We start from the raw sequence: 18,307 nt of genomic DNA on the forward strand, positions 1-18,307 counted from the left end.
TAACAGTCTTTCCAGCTACAGCGGTGTTGTTGTTTTGACAGCTTGCGTCGAAGCGGAAAGGCTGGCTGTCCAAGTACGCATGCGCAGTTTAGCTCGGCGAGGGAAAGGGCCGCGCATGCGCTGTTTGGTTCGGTGGAGTCCGCACTATGTATTGAAAAGGACCGCGCATGCGCTACCTGGTTTGGTGGAGTCCGCTTTATGGAAGAGGGAAAGGGCCACGCATGCGCTGCTTGGTTCGTTGGAGTCCGCTTTATTAAGACGGAAACCGACGCGCATGCGCTACTTGGTTCCGTGCAGTCCGCTCTGTGTATTGAAGAGAGAAAGGGCTGCGCATGCGCTACATGGTCCAGTGTAGTCGGCAATATGTAAACAACAACAACAACAAAATCATAATAACTTTTGTACTTCTGTTTTGTTTTTTCTTTTAAACTATGTCCACCCGCCTTGAATCCCGTTGAGGGAGAAAGGCGGCGGGATCTAAATCTTTGAAATCAATATAAATGAAATAAACAAGGCCAGGCCTAGGCGCTCCCCTGTTTCTATGGCAACCGAGGAGCGCTGCGTCCCCCTCCCTCCGCCCTTTTGCGGCGCATGCGCAGTGCCTCCCATTGTTACCTAACAAAGGGCCCCTCCCTGGCTGCTCTTCTGGAACCTTCTCCTTCAGTCGGAGTCCGGCGCCATCGAGAGAGGAGCGACTTGGCGGCGGCTGTCGACCGAGGGGCCTCTCCGAAGGCGTTTTGTGGCTCGGGCCTCCTTTCTCTCTTCTTGCGGCGCTTTTCGCTTTAGGTTTTATCTGCCTCCCTTCATGGCGCTGACCAGCGGAGCCGAGCCTTCCTCCTTCGCCGCCCTCGGCTTCCAGTGAGTCTGAGCAGAACTGGGTCTTAAAGGTGGGGAAAGGGTCTCCGCCGGGGCTGCATCCGCGCTGCGCAGATAACCCGGTTTGACACCGCTTTCTCACGACTGCGGGATTCTGGGAGTTGTAGTTTGCTGTGGTACCAAGGCAAAGGTCTTCAATGGTGTGGGATTCTGGGAGTTGTAGTTTGCTGTGGTACCAAGGCAAAGGTCTTCAATGGTGTGGGATTCTGGGAGTTGTAGTTTGCTGTGGTACCAAGGCAAAGGTCTTCAATGGTGTGGGATTCTGGGAGTTGTAGTTTGCTGTGGTACCAAGGCAAAGGTCTTCAATGGTGTGGGATTCTGGGAGTTGTAGTTTGCTGTGGTACCAAGGCAAAGGTCTTCAATGGTGTGGGATTCTGGGAGTTGTAGTTTGCTGTGGTACCAAGGCAAAGGTCTTCAATGGTGTGGGATTCTGGGAGTTGTAGTTTGCTGTGGTACCAAGGCAAAGGTCTTCAATGGTGTGGGATTCTGGGAGTTGTAGTTTGCTGTGGTACCAAGGCAAAGGTCTTCAATGGTGTGGGATTCTGGGAGTTGTAGTTTGCTGTGGTACCAAGGCAAAGGTCTTCAATGGTGTGGGATTCTGGGAGTTGTAGTTTGCTGTGGTACCAAGGCAAAGGTCTTCAATGGTGTGGGATTCTGGGAGTTGTAGTTTGCTGTGGTACCAAGGCAAAGGTCTTCAATGGTGTGGGATTCTGGGAGTTGTAGTTTGCTGTGGTACCAAGGCAAAGGTCTTCAATGGTGTGGGATTCTGGGAGTTGTAGTTTGCTGTGGTACCAAGGCAAAGGTCTTCAATGGTGTGGGATTCTGGGAGTTGTAGTTTGCTGTGGTACCAAGGTAAAGGTCTTCAATGGTGTGGGATTCTGGGAGTTGTAGTTCTGCGGAGCAGCCGCGGAAGGCGTCTTTGGCACCCTCCCTCTGTGCCAGGTTTGCCTTGGGGCGCCATAAGTCAAGCATGACTCGGAGGCACACAACACACAGCCCCTCCCCGTCAACAAAGCGCCTGGTGTCCTGGGACGGTGTGGCTTTGGCAGCAGTGCGAGTGAGGCTGATAAACAGGGCACAGCTGGGGGACACCCTTGAGCTTCTGGAGCAAGAAAAGGATCCAAAGGGACTGCCATCTATCTCACTTTGGGGGACCTTGGAGCCCCTTTGAGGCTCATGGGGAGAAAGGAGTGGGAGCATAGGCCCTCAGGGACTGTGTCCACTTCCTCAGATGCAGCTTCACTCTCAGCAAGTAGACCAAGCAGGGAAGCTTAGGCTACTGCAGCCTCTTTCCCAGAGGTGCTGCAAGGTCTCTTTCCTCTTGGATGTTTTGAGTTGCTGAGTGACACCAGGTTTATGTGGCTTTGGTTTGCCTTTGGAGCCCAAGAAGATCTGCCAATATAACAAAGCGCATGACATGGTTAGTGCGGGTGTGTATCCACACTTTGTTTCAGTCGCACAACATTAAGAACCCTTTCTAAAGCCAGCTGTATTCAAGGTGTAAGATAAGTTAATATATTTCCCATCAGCTTTTGTTTGTAGCCATGCTTGGAAGTAACTCACAGAAAGTCTGCCATGCTAAAGCTTAGGCCATTCATGCACAAACCAGTTACATCAAGCTTTGCTGCCAGATAGCATGACTGAAATGGGGTAAGTTTTTAAATAGCAGCAACTACAGTGCTTATTTCTAGATGCTTATAAAACCTTCTTGGATGCGCTTGAATGGTCCCCACCTTTCCTTTGGAGACCATAGTCCTAAGAAGAGGCCAAAGAGTTGTAGGACAGTATATTGTTGCAAGACTGAAGCCCATATACTTTTCTCCGCAGGGGCCCACAACACTTCCATGGCAATCCTGAGCAGAATGGGGCTTCAGCAGCACCTGGGAGTAAGTCTTCAATGAAATTAATATGTTTAGGGTCTTTTCCCCTGGTTCTTTCTTATGTATACAATATTTTTGCCCCATCTAATAATAACACAGTACTTGGAAAGGATCTTCTTTCTTCCGTAAACAGGTTTTGTTATATTGCTGATTCAGCTGCCGGTATTTAGGACATTAGAACACAAAAAGGATTGGAAAGTACTGTGGGATGTTGCAAGTTTGTAATCTGTGATCATTCGTTTATGATCCCGTTCATTAAGTAGAACTGGGATGCAAGGAAGAGAGGGTTCACAGAATCGTGTCACAAACTGGAGAAATTAGACTGATGATCTGCTGATAGACACAGTGGCAGATGTATGTAGGTTACCTAAAATGGCAGCTGTTACGTAATAGCAGCCATTTTAACAGTTAGTGTTTATTTTTCCCTACGGTTGATTAAGTCTCTCTGGCCTGAATCTCTCCTTTGAACTCCAAGAGATCTGTTGAATAGCGAATAAATATTTCTCTATATCCCACTCTTTCATTGTGTTCGTTTCAGTTGAGATTAACAATAAAATTCAGATAATTGTCTCTATATATTTGTAATAAAAATTTATTCGGTCATTGACCAGTATATCTCTGTATATTTGTACATAGTGCCTCAAAGTTCTGGGTTGTCATTGGAGCTTGCAGCCAAATAAGCCTGCATAAATAAATGGCTTGGGCCCAGAGTACTTGGAGGACCGCCTCTCCCCATATAATCCGCCCCGCACTCTTAGGTCAGGAGGGAGACAACTTCTGCGAGTTCCTGTGACGAGATTTGTGATAACTTCGCAGAGGGCTTTTTCGGTCGCTGCCCCGCAGTCCTGGAACTCTCTCCCTATCGAGCTCCGCTCAGCCCTCTCCCTTGAGTCCTTTAAGAAGTATTTGAAGACCCATTTCTTTCGGCAAGCTTTCCCTACCATGTCTTGAATTGTTATCTGCTCCTGTAATGATGTCTGATCGTGTTTTAGCTAGGGGGTTTTATTGATGTTTTTATTGGTTTTAAGTTAGGAATGAATGATGGCTTTTATGATGTTGTATGGTTTTATCTTGGGGGGTTCCTATGTTATATAATGTATTTTTGTTATTATTGTTAACCGCCGTGATCATTGGAACGGCGGTATATAAATAAACATTCATTCATTCATTCATAAATTCTTAATGTCTAGGACTATGGGAAAGTAGCACCCATGGTGGCTGCCAAAATGAAAAGGCAAACCACACTATGTTTTTAAAATGCTTGTTTCGGAGTTACAAGGCCAGAAGTACATTTTGTTGTAGCTCATAGGTTCAGAGCTGTAAAACATAGGTCAAGTTCTAGTTTTCATTTTCTCCTCGCCCTCCCTTTCTTCCCAAGAAGTAGTCGTATCTGGCCAGCAGAGAACAGAAAGCACAGGTTCCAGAAATGATCAGAATGAGAGAGCTAGCAAGAAGACAGATGAGATGACAGACTTCATGGATGATTTGACTTTGACTTCACCAGAAGAGAGGTCTCGTTCAAGCTCAAGGAGTAGTTGTAGTGGGAGATCCTCCTCAAGATCATCTAGCAGGTCATCTTGCAGTTCAAGATCCAGTTCAAGCACTTCATCTTCCTCAAGAAGCTGGAGTCGTTCTAGCAGCAGGTCAAGATCACGTCCAAAAAGGAATTGTTCTCGGAGGAACAGAAGATACTCAAGATCTTATTCCAGGAGTCGCTCAAGATCCCTCAGCTACAGATACAGGGAAAGGTACCATCCTAGATACTGCAGCAGGAGATACCGTCGCTCTCCTCCAAGATACAGATCACGCAGCCGTTCTCCTAGAAGATCATACTATAGGAGGTCTTACTCCAGAAGCAGATCGAGAAGCCGAAGATACTATGGATTTGGAAGAACCATATATCCCGAGGCTTATAGAAGTTGGAGAAGCCGTTCGCGATCAAGGTCTCGCAGTAGAACTCCTCTGCGCTTGACTGAAAAAGGTATGGTGGGGATACTGGGCAGTCAAAGAGAGCACAGACACTACCACCATATTGACAGAATGAATTCTCAAAGCTTTCCTTTATCTGGAAACTATTCCTTGCTATATTACTGCAGAAGAAAAGTAGTTACTGTATATTAGAGGGTTCAGAAGCTCTGTCTTATTTGTTACATGTAAAGAGAATATTAAGTATCTATTTATGTAATGATCTGTTTATGGCTATCATGAATGAGGAGGACTATTAAAAAGAATTGAAAATGAGGTGAGGGAAAGTCAAACAAGTAGAAAAAGAATAATAAGGATGAGTTTTATCAAATAAAAAATTGATTAATGCTTTAACTTTCTGTAGAAAAGAGAGAACTACTGGAAATAGCAAAAGCGAATGCAGCCAAAACCTTTGGAACAGACATAGCTTTGCCAGCCAGCTTGAAAATTGCTACAAAATCAAATGAAATTGAAAATGGAAAGCCAAAAGATAGCATGGGGACTGAGGTAAGTATGAAAGAGGTCTTCAGATGCTGAAGGTACAGTTTTTTTCCAAAACAGCATGAAAAGTAAAACTAATCTTACTTTGTTATTGGAAAATAAATATTTCTAAAGTTCTGCCCTCACCTTTGGAGATGGCAAATCTTAGTCTGTAAAAACAGAATGATCAAGAAAAATACTGATTTGGTGAACATGTTCTTGGAATACCTGTTAAAATCTTGAAAGTAACGTTTTAATGAAAGGAGCCCTTCAATTTGGGCTGTTTTTCACATGTTTTCTTCACCCAGATAAGATTAATTCATTGTTGTTACATTTCAAATGGTGTTTAATACCTGTCACATTGTGCAACAAATTGTTCCCAGAAATCCTTTATTTAGACACACAGCGCATTTTACGTGCTTTATTTCTGTCTTATAGAAATCATGAATATGGTCTCCAGCACTGATGAAGAAAATCTGGTGGTAATTAAGTGGTTGTGGGCTCTAGTTGTTTTTAGGGGAGGGAGATAAGAGCCAAGTTAATAAAGCCACATATTTGGATGGTTGGAAAGCTTTCATATATATATGTATATAGTAAATAGTACTTGCTGCCATATATCAGTAGGTTACAAATACTTCCTGAATTTAGCAAGAATGTCATATAGTTGTAAAATTATATAGGTGTACCTCATATTTCAATACATTACGGACATTGAAAATCAGAAGCAGTAGTTTGTATCTCTTGTACCAAACTTGCTGGTCTGTTTTTCAAAGCCCTGCAGTCTTGTTCTGTACCAGTTCATGAGGTCACAGTTATTATAATGGAAAGAATTTAATGGAAACACTTCTAGGGACAAAGTTACATAGCATAACGGTGAACATAGGAAGCAAGAACATGGAAAATACTCAGTAATTTTTTTTTGCACTTAGAACCAGAATATAATTTAAAAGTCTGATAGCATTGTTGGGATTTACTTCCAAGGAGGCAGATTTAGGATTGAATCTATAATATGTGCATGTTAACTGAGATGCTAGAACAAGCAAGCATCTAGGTTACATTGGTTTTAAAATACAGACCTTCCCCCTCTAGCAATCCAGAAAACAAATTGAAGATGGCAAAAATGGAACAGACTGTTTCAGCAGTAAAAGGCATAGCCTGCAGTTCTAATGTGAGTTCATACAACTGAGATTTTCTGTAACTTGCTTGGGAATCAAACAGAAGCCAGTCCCACTCTGCATGGTGAGACTTATTCCCAAATTGCAACCTTTCATGGCAAAAAGTATAAATTAGAAATTAACATAATACAAAAGAGAGCTGCCTTTTGAGAATTACTAATCAGAAAAAGCACAACAACAAATATATATATTTTGCTGTGATCTTCAGTTTTTAGATTGCATTTGATACATGGAATCTTTCAAGATTCTAGTATGATTTGCATTTTTAAATACCACAAACTATTGAATAGTTTTTAACTTTTGTTCTCCAACTCCTACAATCTGTGAATGTTGGATATGCTGGCTGGGGCTTTGGGAAATAGCTGCATGACTAGAAGTTGAGGTTCTAGAGGTTTTAAATTTTTCAGCTGTTTTTAAAATCAGTAGAAGGGGAAATTGTCTGGACAGTCCTCAGACTGAAATTCAGCATTGATACTAAGTCCTTTAAATAGAAAAAAAATCGAGTATAGAAGCTGAAATGGGTTTATCCTTGAGCCACTCTGTACATCCTTTGTCTTTGTTCTAATTTAGATTTATTCTTATCATTAGTCTTTTTCTTTTCCAGAAAACAGTGGCAAAGCCTGCAACCCTGAAGCCTGCAAATGGTCCTTTTAAAGAGACTGCAGGGTCTCCAGGAAGAGAAGAGAAAAAGCAAAGCCCATCTGGGCAATGGATTCCTGTTAAGAATGAGGAAAAAGTTCTATTCCATAACTTCTCACCTAAAAGCACATCCTTTAGAGCACGTTAATATTTGTGTTCTGTTAATTGAGGCATTATGAGACCTGATACTCTCAGAATTCAGGGTTTAAATGCAGAAAACACAAACTTTTAATTTGTGATGAGATTTGTTTTCCAGATATAGAATGGAGTTCAGAAAACAGAAGTGGAAATTTGTGTTTCTTTACCTTTCTGTTATTGTTGTGGATTAAATTACAGGTGGGTAATCTTCTAAGTGTGTGTCACGTGGCATTCAGTGTTTTGATGTCTGCACCTCAAATATTACAAATCAACCTTTGTAAACTTTCGGTATTTGAGCCAGCGCTTTAAGCAATGTGATTTATGGCTCTTGGTGGTAATTCAGTTGTCTTATGTAGTTGCCCTTACTTCCTTTTAACCTTAATGCTGCCATACTTTGCAAATGGCGTAAAGCCAATTTTTAAAAAAAAGTCACTTTAGTTCTTTAAATATTTACTCTTGCTTACTGTCTTGTTATAGAATCTGCATAATTACTTCTGATGCAGCTTAAAAGCATTTGCAGTGTCGCACATGAAGCTCTGAGCCAACTGTGCATGTTCCACATATAATTGTCATTAGAAAAAAGCTTGTTCTTAGAACTTAAAATCAAAGATTTTTTTCCATTAGATTTTTGCCCAAAGGTGTATTATGTTGTGTAACAGACTTCAGAAGGACCATTTGAGGCTGAGTGTAGCAGACCACAAGCAGAAAAGGCAGCTTTGGAGCAAGATTAGTTAAAATTGTCAATTTAGCTCTGGAGATTAGACATTAGAAAATCCATAGGCTGTATAGAGCTGTTATTCCTGTTAAGTGTGGTTGATTTGTATGACATTTAAGGAGAGTACTGGAGCATGTAACCTGGTTCAAAAGCTAGCATTAAGGGGCATTTTGTACAACTAGCATCTTTCGTTAAGTTTCCATAAAGACTGGAGTATATGTATAAAAAGATCTTGAAATAAACCGATTCTCATTACTGTGTGGCATTTCATTGAATTTTATAAAATGGGATACTAAAGGTGAAAGAGGCAGGAGTAAATGGTGTTTTGTCCATTCGGCCTATCATTGGTACTTTGAAACACAAGACAACACAAGTACTATGTCACTCTATGAAATGGAATGTGGAGCAAGATGAGGTTTAGCTAAAACACTACTGCAATAGAGGTAATAATTGCCTCAGTCTGTTGCAGAATATTTAGTATGATGAATTCAAAGTTTGCACACTTCACAATTTATGTTGCTTGTGGAAAAATTGTTTTTTAACCACTGCTCCAGTTTATTTGGTTTACAACCACACATGTGTTGGAGCTAGTGGCCGTGTGTGTGAGAGCACATTTGCTCTTTTTTTGGGGGGAAGACTTACCTCTGGTCAGATTCTTCTTTTCCACCAAAAGTTTTGTCATCTTTTTATACCTCTTAGGAGTTCATTCTTTCTGTCCCAGGCCATTGCACCCACAAGAGGAACCATGGCACATTCTAGATGTGTGTAGAGCATTAAAAATCTTAGCAGCAGAACGAGCTCATTTAGGTGCTTCCCCCCCCTCCCTTTAAGCCAGCTTACTTAGGATGTAAGGTCTCATTTTTCAGACATCACTGACATCTGTGGGGCAGCCCCCTACAGTAGATGTTGTACTTTAAAATTCAGGTTGACAGATGCTACTTTTGGCATGAGGGTTTTCCAGGAAGTGATTACAGATTAAGCAGAAGTCATCCCCACCAAGTTTTTTTTCTTGCTTGAGGGCATGGCTAAGCCCCAGGATTTATTGATTCCTTCTCTCCAACTCAGAATGGCACATTGGTTATTTACCACGAAGGTGCATTATGGCTTGTTGAAAGGAGGAATCTACCCCCTCCCTTAGATTTGTTTTAAATTTCTTTTTCCACCAATGGTATGTGGTTTCTTTCTTCTCTACTATGGTTATTGTTTACCTTTTTAAAATTTATTCATCGAATTTATATTCTCCCAAATAGGATTCAAGAAGGTTTACAACAACTTAAAAGGTACAGCTAAAACAATGATACACACAAGTTAAAAAAGGATTCAATATTATTAAAAATGTGCTAGAAAAGTTGCTTAAAACATATTCATGGACAGTACACCGTTTACACACACTAGTTTAATCAGACTCACAATTAAAAAATCTACCTAAATAAAAACATCTTCACCTGCAAGCAGGAGGGAGGCCAACCATTCCATAGTCTGGGAGCAGCAATGGAGAAGGCTTTCTACCTAGTCTTCACCAATTGTACCTGTGAAGATTGTGGGACTTAACAGAAAAACCTCCCCTGTAGGCCTGGCTAGGGTTTCAAATGAAGGCTAAGATGGCAGAGCTGGGAGGAGCTTGTTCAGTTCTCTTATTGAGAAACTGAGATTTTGAGCAATTCCTGCTTGTCTCTGGGCAGTGATGGGAGAAACCCAGGATGTGATGATTCCTCCTCTCAACAACTCAGAATGAATCTTCACAGTAAAAACCCGAGGTGGCATTTTGCCTTCCAGGCTCAGGAAGACTTCTGAACTATGGCCTTTCAGGAGACATGTTCCCAGGTTTAGAGTGAACAATTCTGTATCTAAAAAGATTCAGCTTCACCTTACTAGTTCTCATTCATCCAACTTCAGCATCCAGGGACTGGTCCAGTGCCTGCTGACCGCCGACTGACTCCAAAAAGTAGCATTCGGTGTCAAGAGTATGCTAATGATACCCAAAATACCTTATCCCACACAGTATATATACATACATAATTTTAAACCTTTAGAATAAAATGCAACACTGCTACCCTAGAGCTTAATAGCTCTGGGGCTATTTTTCCAAGTTCTGTTTTTTTAAAAAAATACTGCTTTGTCTAACTAGTACATTTGGCTGAATTAAGCCTCATTAACTTACAAGAGCTCTTCAGTATAAATCAAATCTTTGATTATTAGATCCTAGAAACTTTCCAGGTTTTATACTATAGGATAACTAGTTTAATTATATTAGCAAACTTAACATTTTACATTCAAACTGTAATAAAAACCCAATGTCTTACTGTACAGAATGTGGTTACACAGAAACTTCAGATACGTGAAAATTAAAACCTTGACTCCAATAAAGAAATGGTCTTTATCTGGATTTAGGTTTATAAGGAAAAATTGAAATTTTGGCATGTTCACTGCTCCCTTGTGAACCAGAAATTAAAATAATTTCTAGTGTTCCACAAGTATTATATGTAGGACAAACTGCCACTGAGCCACCAAATCCTAATGTGATATTATTAAAGTAATAAGAGTCTTAGATAAATTTAATCATTACATTAACTTGTATTAAAAGCCAAGCTCTCTTTGTAAAACAGGTTTTACATGCAGAAATTGGAAAACCTGGATGGCTGTTTCTTTGCTGTATCCTGAATCTCCTAGACAGCTGTTCCTCTTTCCAAGTTCTGTTTAATTTCCGCAGTATATTTTCCATAGAACCGTTCAGCCTTCTTATTAAACTTCGCATTACGCTCATTGATGTAGTCAATATCTGCATCATCGTTGTAAGAACGTCTCCGGCTGTATTTTTCACGTTTTTGGATTCTGGAAGAGATATGGATACACTTGACATATGAAAACATATAACTTCATACTTAGATGAATGTAATAAACAAGCCCAGTTCAGCTTGCATTAGCCTTGTACAGTAAAGAGGCAAAAGAAAGTAAACAAGTCCATGAAATCCAGCAACAACAATTTCTCCCTGCTGCATTTTCTCTTCCAAATCAATCTACCTTTGTCATCAGGAATATAGTCAACAGAAACATTTATTCTAGGACACATCTGGTCTCTACATACAAAACCACCACTTTAAAAAAAAAGTAGTAACATAGTCAAGATCAAATCAAATGTCGTAACATGTTTATAAATCAAAGCTTTGACCACCAAGGCCTTCACTAACTTTTGAGAAACAAAAAGATAGATGGCTCATGAAGTCTCAGGACTCTGTAAAAGTATTGGTTGAAGTAAATATGGACCTAATAGTGCATAGGTATGGAGCCTGAGGCAAACTTAATGTCTGCATGACCATATATGTCTTCTCTGGGGGAAAATACACTAGAAGTTCAAACACTGTAATGTAATCATTTTAAGAACCATTAACATTTGTTACTTACTGTTTTTCAAGATCTGAAACCATTCTGTCAACACCTTCTTTACAGGGCACATGAGTTCCATGAAGAAGACTATTTGAAGTTGGGTAAAATTCTTCACCACTGAATGGATAGAGAAGAATAGTTAATAGTGTTATTGATGCATCTGATAAAAATTAATTCCAGGAGTATCCAAGAAGTACTCCAAAACTGTGAAACTGCTTTTTCGCGGGGTGTGTAACCATATCCAACAGACTGAATCCCTATTCCCAGACCTGTATTTCAGCTGACCAGGAGTGTCTGCTTCGTCTGGATTAAGCTTCAGTTTGTTTACTCTCATTCAGTCCTTTACAGCTGACAGCTACCAGTTTAGCACAGGGATAGCTGTGGCAAGGAATTAGGTGGCAAGGAGAAATAGAGCTGGATATCAAGAACATACTGGTGACACCTGACCCTAGATAACCTCCCCCAGTGGTTTCGTGTATATGTTAAATACCATAGGGGACAAGACAAAACTCTGAAGGATCCCACAGTCAATGGCCAAGGAATTGAGCAGGAATCCTGCAGCACCACTTTGTGAGAGTACCCCTCCAGGAAAAAATAGAGCTATTCCAAGCCCCGGCAGAACAAAGAAGGCCACATCCTCATATCCATTTCCCTGTGTAGGCCATTCACCAAGATAACTATCAATTTTTGATAGTTGGTCTTTTAGCCACCTGGAAACTTCTATGTGAAACTGGTTCAGAGGTTAATCTACAAACAGGATGACATACCAGAGAAAACATCATGAGGGAAACAAAATGAAAGACTCACCTTTCTTCTCTTAGCTTTTCATACTTTTCCAGGTCAGGTTTGATCTGCCTGGTCAACCTCTGATACTGGCGTAATTGAGCAGCCGCATAATCTAGGGACAGAGAACACTGTTACAGGAAAGCTTTGTCACAAGTCTGCTTCCATTTCTTTCAGGTTTAATGGCTGAAAAAGACATGGACAACCTTTCATTTTTACCTGAAAATCCAAGATCAGGATTTTTCTTTTTCTTCTTCCTCTCAAATCGTTCCGCATCTTCTGCACTGATTTCTAACAGCTTCACTCTTTCATAATCTTCTCCTTTTGCCATACAGTCCTTGCACAGATTAAGTAGGTTGTAACATTTTAAAAGACAGATTCTCAAAATTAGCTTACTTGCTAATTAGCTTACTTGCTGTTCACCGCTATGATCTTTGGAATAGCGGTATATAAATAAAAAATTATTATTATTATTATTATTATTATTAAAGTTTGTCATACTGAACTTTCCTAAGACTAAGTGGCTTGCTTCTTAAAAGATAACTGAAGCCAGCAATAGCATGCCCTGTGAGCTGGTGTATAGACGTTCTTCTAATATCTGTACATAGTAACTTAAGCCCTTTTGTTTTCTCCTCAGAGGAACCTAACAAAAATCTGAACTTTGGAGAACTTGGCTCAAGTATCACCACTATATACACTAAAAAGCCTTTGGCAAGCAAGATAACATCAAATAATTATGATTTTATTAGGTATGGAATTCTGGATACTATGACTTGCAGAGATATTAAGCTACTCAGTTTCCAAATTCTGTTGTGTAGCACCTGATCTTTTTATTTGATGATGGTTACAATGTCATCATGGGATTTCCTTGGATGTTAAAGTTCCCACAAGATATGAAATTCATGGGAGCCATTCGATCGCAGTGAAAGGCCCTCTTCTTACTAGACCTGAGGCAACCTTACAATGGTTTGCCTCGTGTGTCCCAGCTAGTTTTCAGCTGGCCTGGCAACTGGGATGAACCCATCTCATATTATTCTGCAGAACACCTGAACTTAGTCTATCCTATTCTTGATTAGTAGAAATGCATGAAAACTAGGACTACATGGGTCTACATAAGCCCTGGGCGTTGTGTGGGATGGAAGTTTGGGGCAAGAGTGGAGGATACATAATCTTGACTGGTCCTGATGGAAAATCTCAGATGTATAATTTCCTTACTTACCTTTTTCTTTTCTTCCACCTTCAGCTCCCATTCTAAACGAGCCTTTTTTGCTTCCCAGTTTGCTGGCAATTTCAGCCTTTTATCCTCTTCCACAACTTCTTGGTGATTTAACTTGCGGGCTTCATTCTTTAAAAACAACAGCAGCACCATGAAAAAATTGCTATGTACCTTTTTACAAAGAACAAGCAAATTTGGGTAGCTATAATGCACCTAACATTCTTAAAAGACAGTAATTTTTCACATGGAAAACCAAACAAATGGAGAGAAAGAGACAAACAAATATGCACATAACCATGATCTTCTAGTTTGATACTTCTGTTTTTGTAAGATATTCACAATGGCCTGTTACAGACTGCCAAAATAAAGCTGCTTTGGGTCTCTTTGGAGGTATGCTATTTAAATGATGCATGCATCTTAAGAATCCGGAAGCTGCACCAAAAGCTGCACTCTGGTGCTTAGGAATGGAGTGTGGCTTTGGTGCGACCTCCGGATTCTTAGGACCCATGCATCATTTAAATAGCATACCTCCAAAGAGACCCGAAGCAGCTTTATTTTGGCAGTCTGTAACAGGCCAATGATACATAATGAAGACTTTGACTCACGGTGTAGAGCTGGAGAGAAATCAACCAATAAGTAAATAAACAATGTGAAAGTCCTTATAAACCCCAGCAGCGTTCTATTAAATGCTGACATGTCATGAAAGTAACGAGGCTATATTTAAAGATGCTAGGGGTATATATTTCCCCCTCTCTATCTGCAAAAGATCCCACCGAGCGATCCTCAAGTTGGTTTTTATTCTATTTTATTTATTATTTCATTTCCAGGATTTATATCCCGCCTTTCTCCCATAATGGCATTCAAGGCAGGTTACAGTATTTCAAAAAGACAGAGCTAAAACACGGATTACACTGGTTTCCTGCCCCACGCAGATGCCAGAGGGCAAGCAGGGATCAGAATGGGGAACAGCAATATTGTAATGGGAGATCTTACCCTTTTTAAATGAAGCTCTCTGAATTTCCGAAGGCGTGACTCTCTCTTTTGTGCAGCCAATTCTTCTGCTGTCATCTGATCTTCTGAGATGTCAGAAGCAGCCTGGAATGTCACTCATATTTAATAAAAGGTAAACACCATGTTTCGCAACTAAATGTTTTCTCCCTGTACTAAACTCATGAATCACTCAGCCCTCTCACACCAGTTACAGTGACCTGCAGAGAGCCCTCCCAGTGTCTCAAAGGCAGCTTTTCTCTCTCTTGCCTTGAGTTATCCATCCCCTTCCCTCCTGACAAACACTACAACACCCCTCCTTATCTCAAACCAGCTGCTCCCCAGTCCCAGGCTGGCCAGGCGCCTTCCTTTTCCAGGAGATGCCCGGCGTTTCAGACTTTTCTCCACGTGGAATTCCAAAATACCCTCCATTTCGAGCATGACCAACAAGCAGGGATTTATCTCTAAATGTGGGGTTCTTCGTTTTTATTTGGTAACATCTTGCATTTTCTCACATGTCCTACGTCTTGCAGTGCCTCGTCCTTGTTTTCTCTTCCAGGAGGAATTCCAAAATGTCGGGGCGTACTAAAACAAATGAGAGTACTGGCCCACAGGGAAACTACACTTGCCCATAGAGAATCACTGGAAAATACTTGCCCGTAGGAAAACATAGGCGAATACTTGTCCTTAGGGGAACATTGGGGAGGTTACCTATGTTTCCTTAGAAGCATGTATTCCCCAATGTTTCCCTTGGGGAAGTAATTCCCAATGGCTCCCTATGGGCAAATATTCTCCTATGTTCCCCTATGGGCAAGTATTCCCCAATGGCTCCCTATGGGCAAGTATTCCCCAATGCTTCTCTATGCGCAAGTATTCTCCTATGTTCCCCTATGGGCAAATATTCCCCAATGGCTCCCTATGGGCAAGTATTCTCCTATGTTCCCCTACGGGCAAGTATTCCCCAATGGCTCCCTATGCGCAAGTATTCTCCTATGTTCCGCTACAGGCAAGTATTCCCCAATGGCTCCCTATGGGCAAGTATTCTCCTATGTTCCCCTATGGGCAAGTATTCTCCTATGTTCCCCTACGGGCAAGTATTCCCCAATGGCTCCCTATGGGCAAGTATTCCCCAATGCTTCTCTATGCGCAAGTATTCTCCTACGTTCCCCTACAGGCAAGTATTCCCCAATGGCTCCCTATGGGCAAGTATTCCCCAATGCTTCTCTATGCGCAAGTATTCTCCTACGTTCCCCTACAGGCAAGTATTCCCCAATGGCTCCCTATGGGCAAGTATTCTCCTATGTTCCCCTATGGGCAAGTATTCTCCTATGTTCCCCTACGGGCAAGTATTCCCCAATGGCTCCCTATGGGCAAGTATTCCCCAATGCTTGTCTATGCGCAAGTATTCTCCTATGTTCCCCTACGGGCAAGTATTCCCCAATGGCTCCCTATGCGCAAGTATTCTCCTATGTTCCCCTACAGGCAAGTATTCCCCAATGGCTCCCTATGGGCAAGTCTTCTCCTATGTTCCCCTATGGGCAAGTATTCCCCAATGGCTCCCTATAGGCAAGTCTTCTCCTATGTTCCCCTATGGGCAAGTATTCCCCAATGCTTCTCTATGCGCAAGTATTCTCCTATGTTCCCCTACAGGCAAGTATTCCCCAATGGCTCCCTATGGGCAAGTCTTCTCCTATGTTCCCCTATGGGCAGGTATTCCCCAATGCTTCTCTATAGGAAAGTATTCCCTAATCCTAATGCTTCTCTCAAGGCGCCTGCCCTCCTTCCCGCTCCTCTCACCGTCTCAGGCTCCAAAGCGCCACTTTCTGCCTCCTCCTCCGCCGCCATTTTGTCTCTCTTTCTCTCCGCTTCCGCTTTCACGCTTCCCTGTGACGTCACCGCAGGTAAACAGCGACAAACCGCGCGGGGCCATAGAATAGGAGGGGAAGGAAAAGCGCGCATGCGCAACCGCACGGGCGCCCCCTCTGGAGTACTGCGCTGCAGCGCCACCGCATGGCCGGGAGAGGAATTGCGTCTCCAACCTCCCTCACTAGTCAAGGAGAGAGGAAGGCTTTTCTACACTGTAGAAATAACCCAGTTTGACACCACTTTAACTCCAAGGGCTGGCACCATCTTTACAGAATCCTAGGATTTGCAGTTGTGTGAGGCACCAGAAAACTACAGAGAAGAGATGGCTAAAGAGCACTAGCCACTACAAACCCCTTTTTTTCCACAGGCTGGAGCTATAGCACTTAAAGGGGTATCAAACTGCATCATTGCTACAGTGTAGATGCACCCATATGCTGCAGGTAGAAAGAAAGAAAGAAAGAAAGAAAGAAAGAAAGAAAGAAAGAGGAAACCTTACTGGAATAATAATTAATTGAAAGTTTAGGATTTTGGAAAAGGATAAGAATCACACCCATAATATTTGTGTTACTCTTGTCCATTGTAGGAAAAGCACCAGGAGAAAGTTTATTGAGATTTGAATGCTTAGAGAACAGCAGTTTGTGCTTGAATAGAAAGTTGAGTTTATAAGATTATTTATAGTTGTGAAGAAAAAGTCAAGAAAAGGAAGCAGAATATATGTCAGGAGAAGTGTAATTACAGATAAGTAAATAATGACAATGTTTTGTCTGCTGCGTTTTATAAATACACAATGTATTACTTATTTTTTTATTATTTTTAAACAAATTAATAAAAATATTTAAAAAACAAACAAAACAAAACTGGGATTAGGAAGGGCAGCTATGAAAGAACTGTACAAGACCATCATCATATCATTATTATTAGTGTTTATTTATATAGGGCCATAAATTTACGTGGCACTTTACAGACATCATCAATTCAGCACTAAAACCTACCATTGATCTACAATCTGAAAACAAACAAGTATAAAGCTATACAGTAATTAAGCAAATTATACAATTGAAATACGAAACTGTAAAAATAGGCAGTACATATAAAATCAAATCTAAGTTATTCAACAATATTAAAGTTGAGTTCCAAATGCTTCAGAGAACAAGAAAGATCATGAAGCATGAAGACATAACTCTGGACACTATAAAGTTAGAATCGTGGAAGACATTTATTTATTTATTCATTTATTTACTGTATTTACACCCCGCCCTTCAGCCCTAAAGGCTCTCCGTATTGCCCATCACTATGGTTGGGTGTGAGAGTTGGAAAGTGAGAAGGGCAGATAAGAAGAAAATCAATTCATTTGCAATATGGTGCAGGAGAAGAGTGTCGAGGATGATGGATCCCATGGACTGCCAAAAAGACATACAAATGGGCCCTTGAATCGATCAAGCATGGACTCTCCTGGAAGCCAAGATGACAAAACTGAGGCTGCCATACTTTGGCCACATCATGAGAATCATGAATCATTGGAAAAGACAATAATTCTGGGAAAGGTTGCCGGCAATAGAAAGAAAAGAAGACCACATGCCAGATCCAATAACATCCAAACAACGATACCTTTATTGGACCAACCAAAATGCACAATTGCGTGTTGCAAGCTTTCAAAGTCACACTGGCTTCTTCATCAGGCAAGCTGTTAAAACAAACAGGAGAAAAAAATGAAGATGTTAGCCATAGGCCTGCATTTTGCTGTTTCTGGTCTTAGTTCAGATGGTAGGGAGGGCTATTTGCAGGCTGGCACCTCCTCCTTTGGCTATTCAGTGTTCTCTATTTGTATGAGAGCCTGTGGCTTCACAAAAGTGGATTTCAAAGGAAGCATCTTCTTTTGAGTTGCAAATAGATGTTGTATTTCCTGGACTTGGAGAATCTCCCAGTGACCACATGGCCAAAAATGAGGAGGTGCCAACCGTCAGATAGCCTTCCCTCCTTAACATCTGAACTAAGACCAAAAACAGCCAAATGCAGGCCTTTGACTAACATCTTCATTTTTTCTCCTGTTTGTTTTAACACCTTGCCTGATGAAGAAGCCAGTGGAGCTCTGAAAGCTTTCAATATGTAATTGTGCATTTTGCTTGGCCCAATAAAGGTATAATTGTTTGGATGTTGTTGTTGTTATTATTATTATTATGCTTTATTTATATAGCGCTGTAGA

At 41.2% G+C, this 18,307-nt stretch overlaps 2 protein-coding genes across 6 annotated transcripts; one reads left to right on the forward strand and one right to left on the reverse strand.

Annotated features, from left to right (window-relative positions):
- Positions 1–769: 769 nt before the first annotated feature.
- RSRP1 (arginine and serine rich protein 1) lies at positions 770–8,124 on the forward strand. Of its 5 annotated transcripts, XM_089479134.1 has the most exons (6): positions 770–858; positions 2,704–2,762; positions 4,135–4,737; positions 5,086–5,228; positions 5,640–5,683; positions 6,291–6,369. In XM_089479134.1, exons 1-5 carry the CDS (start codon positions 806–808, stop codon positions 5,646–5,648), a joined length of 867 nt encoding a protein of 288 aa, XP_089335260.1. In that variant the 5' UTR covers positions 770–805; the 3' UTR covers positions 5,649–5,683; positions 6,291–6,369. The 5 variants fall into 5 exon arrangements, with proteins under 5 accessions (XP_089335260.1, XP_089335256.1, XP_089335257.1 ...); XM_089479130.1 differs by lacking the exons at positions 5,640–5,683; positions 6,291–6,369 and adding an exon at positions 6,981–8,124; XM_089479131.1 differs by lacking the exons at positions 5,640–5,683; positions 6,291–6,369 and adding an exon at positions 6,981–8,124 and having other exon boundaries at positions 4,138–4,737.
- A 1,052-nt stretch (positions 8,125–9,176) lies between these two features.
- SYF2 (SYF2 pre-mRNA splicing factor) lies at positions 9,177–16,141 on the reverse strand. The gene is made up of 7 exons (XM_089479135.1): positions 16,036–16,141; positions 14,245–14,346; positions 13,255–13,380; positions 12,255–12,372; positions 12,060–12,150; positions 11,271–11,369; positions 9,177–10,700 (listed from the first exon to the last, which is right to left on the reverse strand). The coding sequence occupies exons 1-7, from the start codon at positions 16,081–16,083 to the stop codon at positions 10,535–10,537; spliced, it is 750 nt and encodes a 249-aa protein (XP_089335261.1). The 5' UTR covers positions 16,084–16,141; the 3' UTR covers positions 9,177–10,534.
- Positions 16,142–18,307: the final 2,166 nt, after the last annotated feature.

Source organism: Sceloporus occidentalis, unplaced genomic scaffold (assembly GCF_023333645.1).
Source record: "Sceloporus occidentalis isolate IW3139 unplaced genomic scaffold, rSceOcc1.0.p SCAF_13, whole genome shotgun sequence".
Classification (NCBI taxonomy): domain Eukaryota; kingdom Metazoa; phylum Chordata; class Lepidosauria; order Squamata; family Phrynosomatidae; genus Sceloporus; species Sceloporus occidentalis.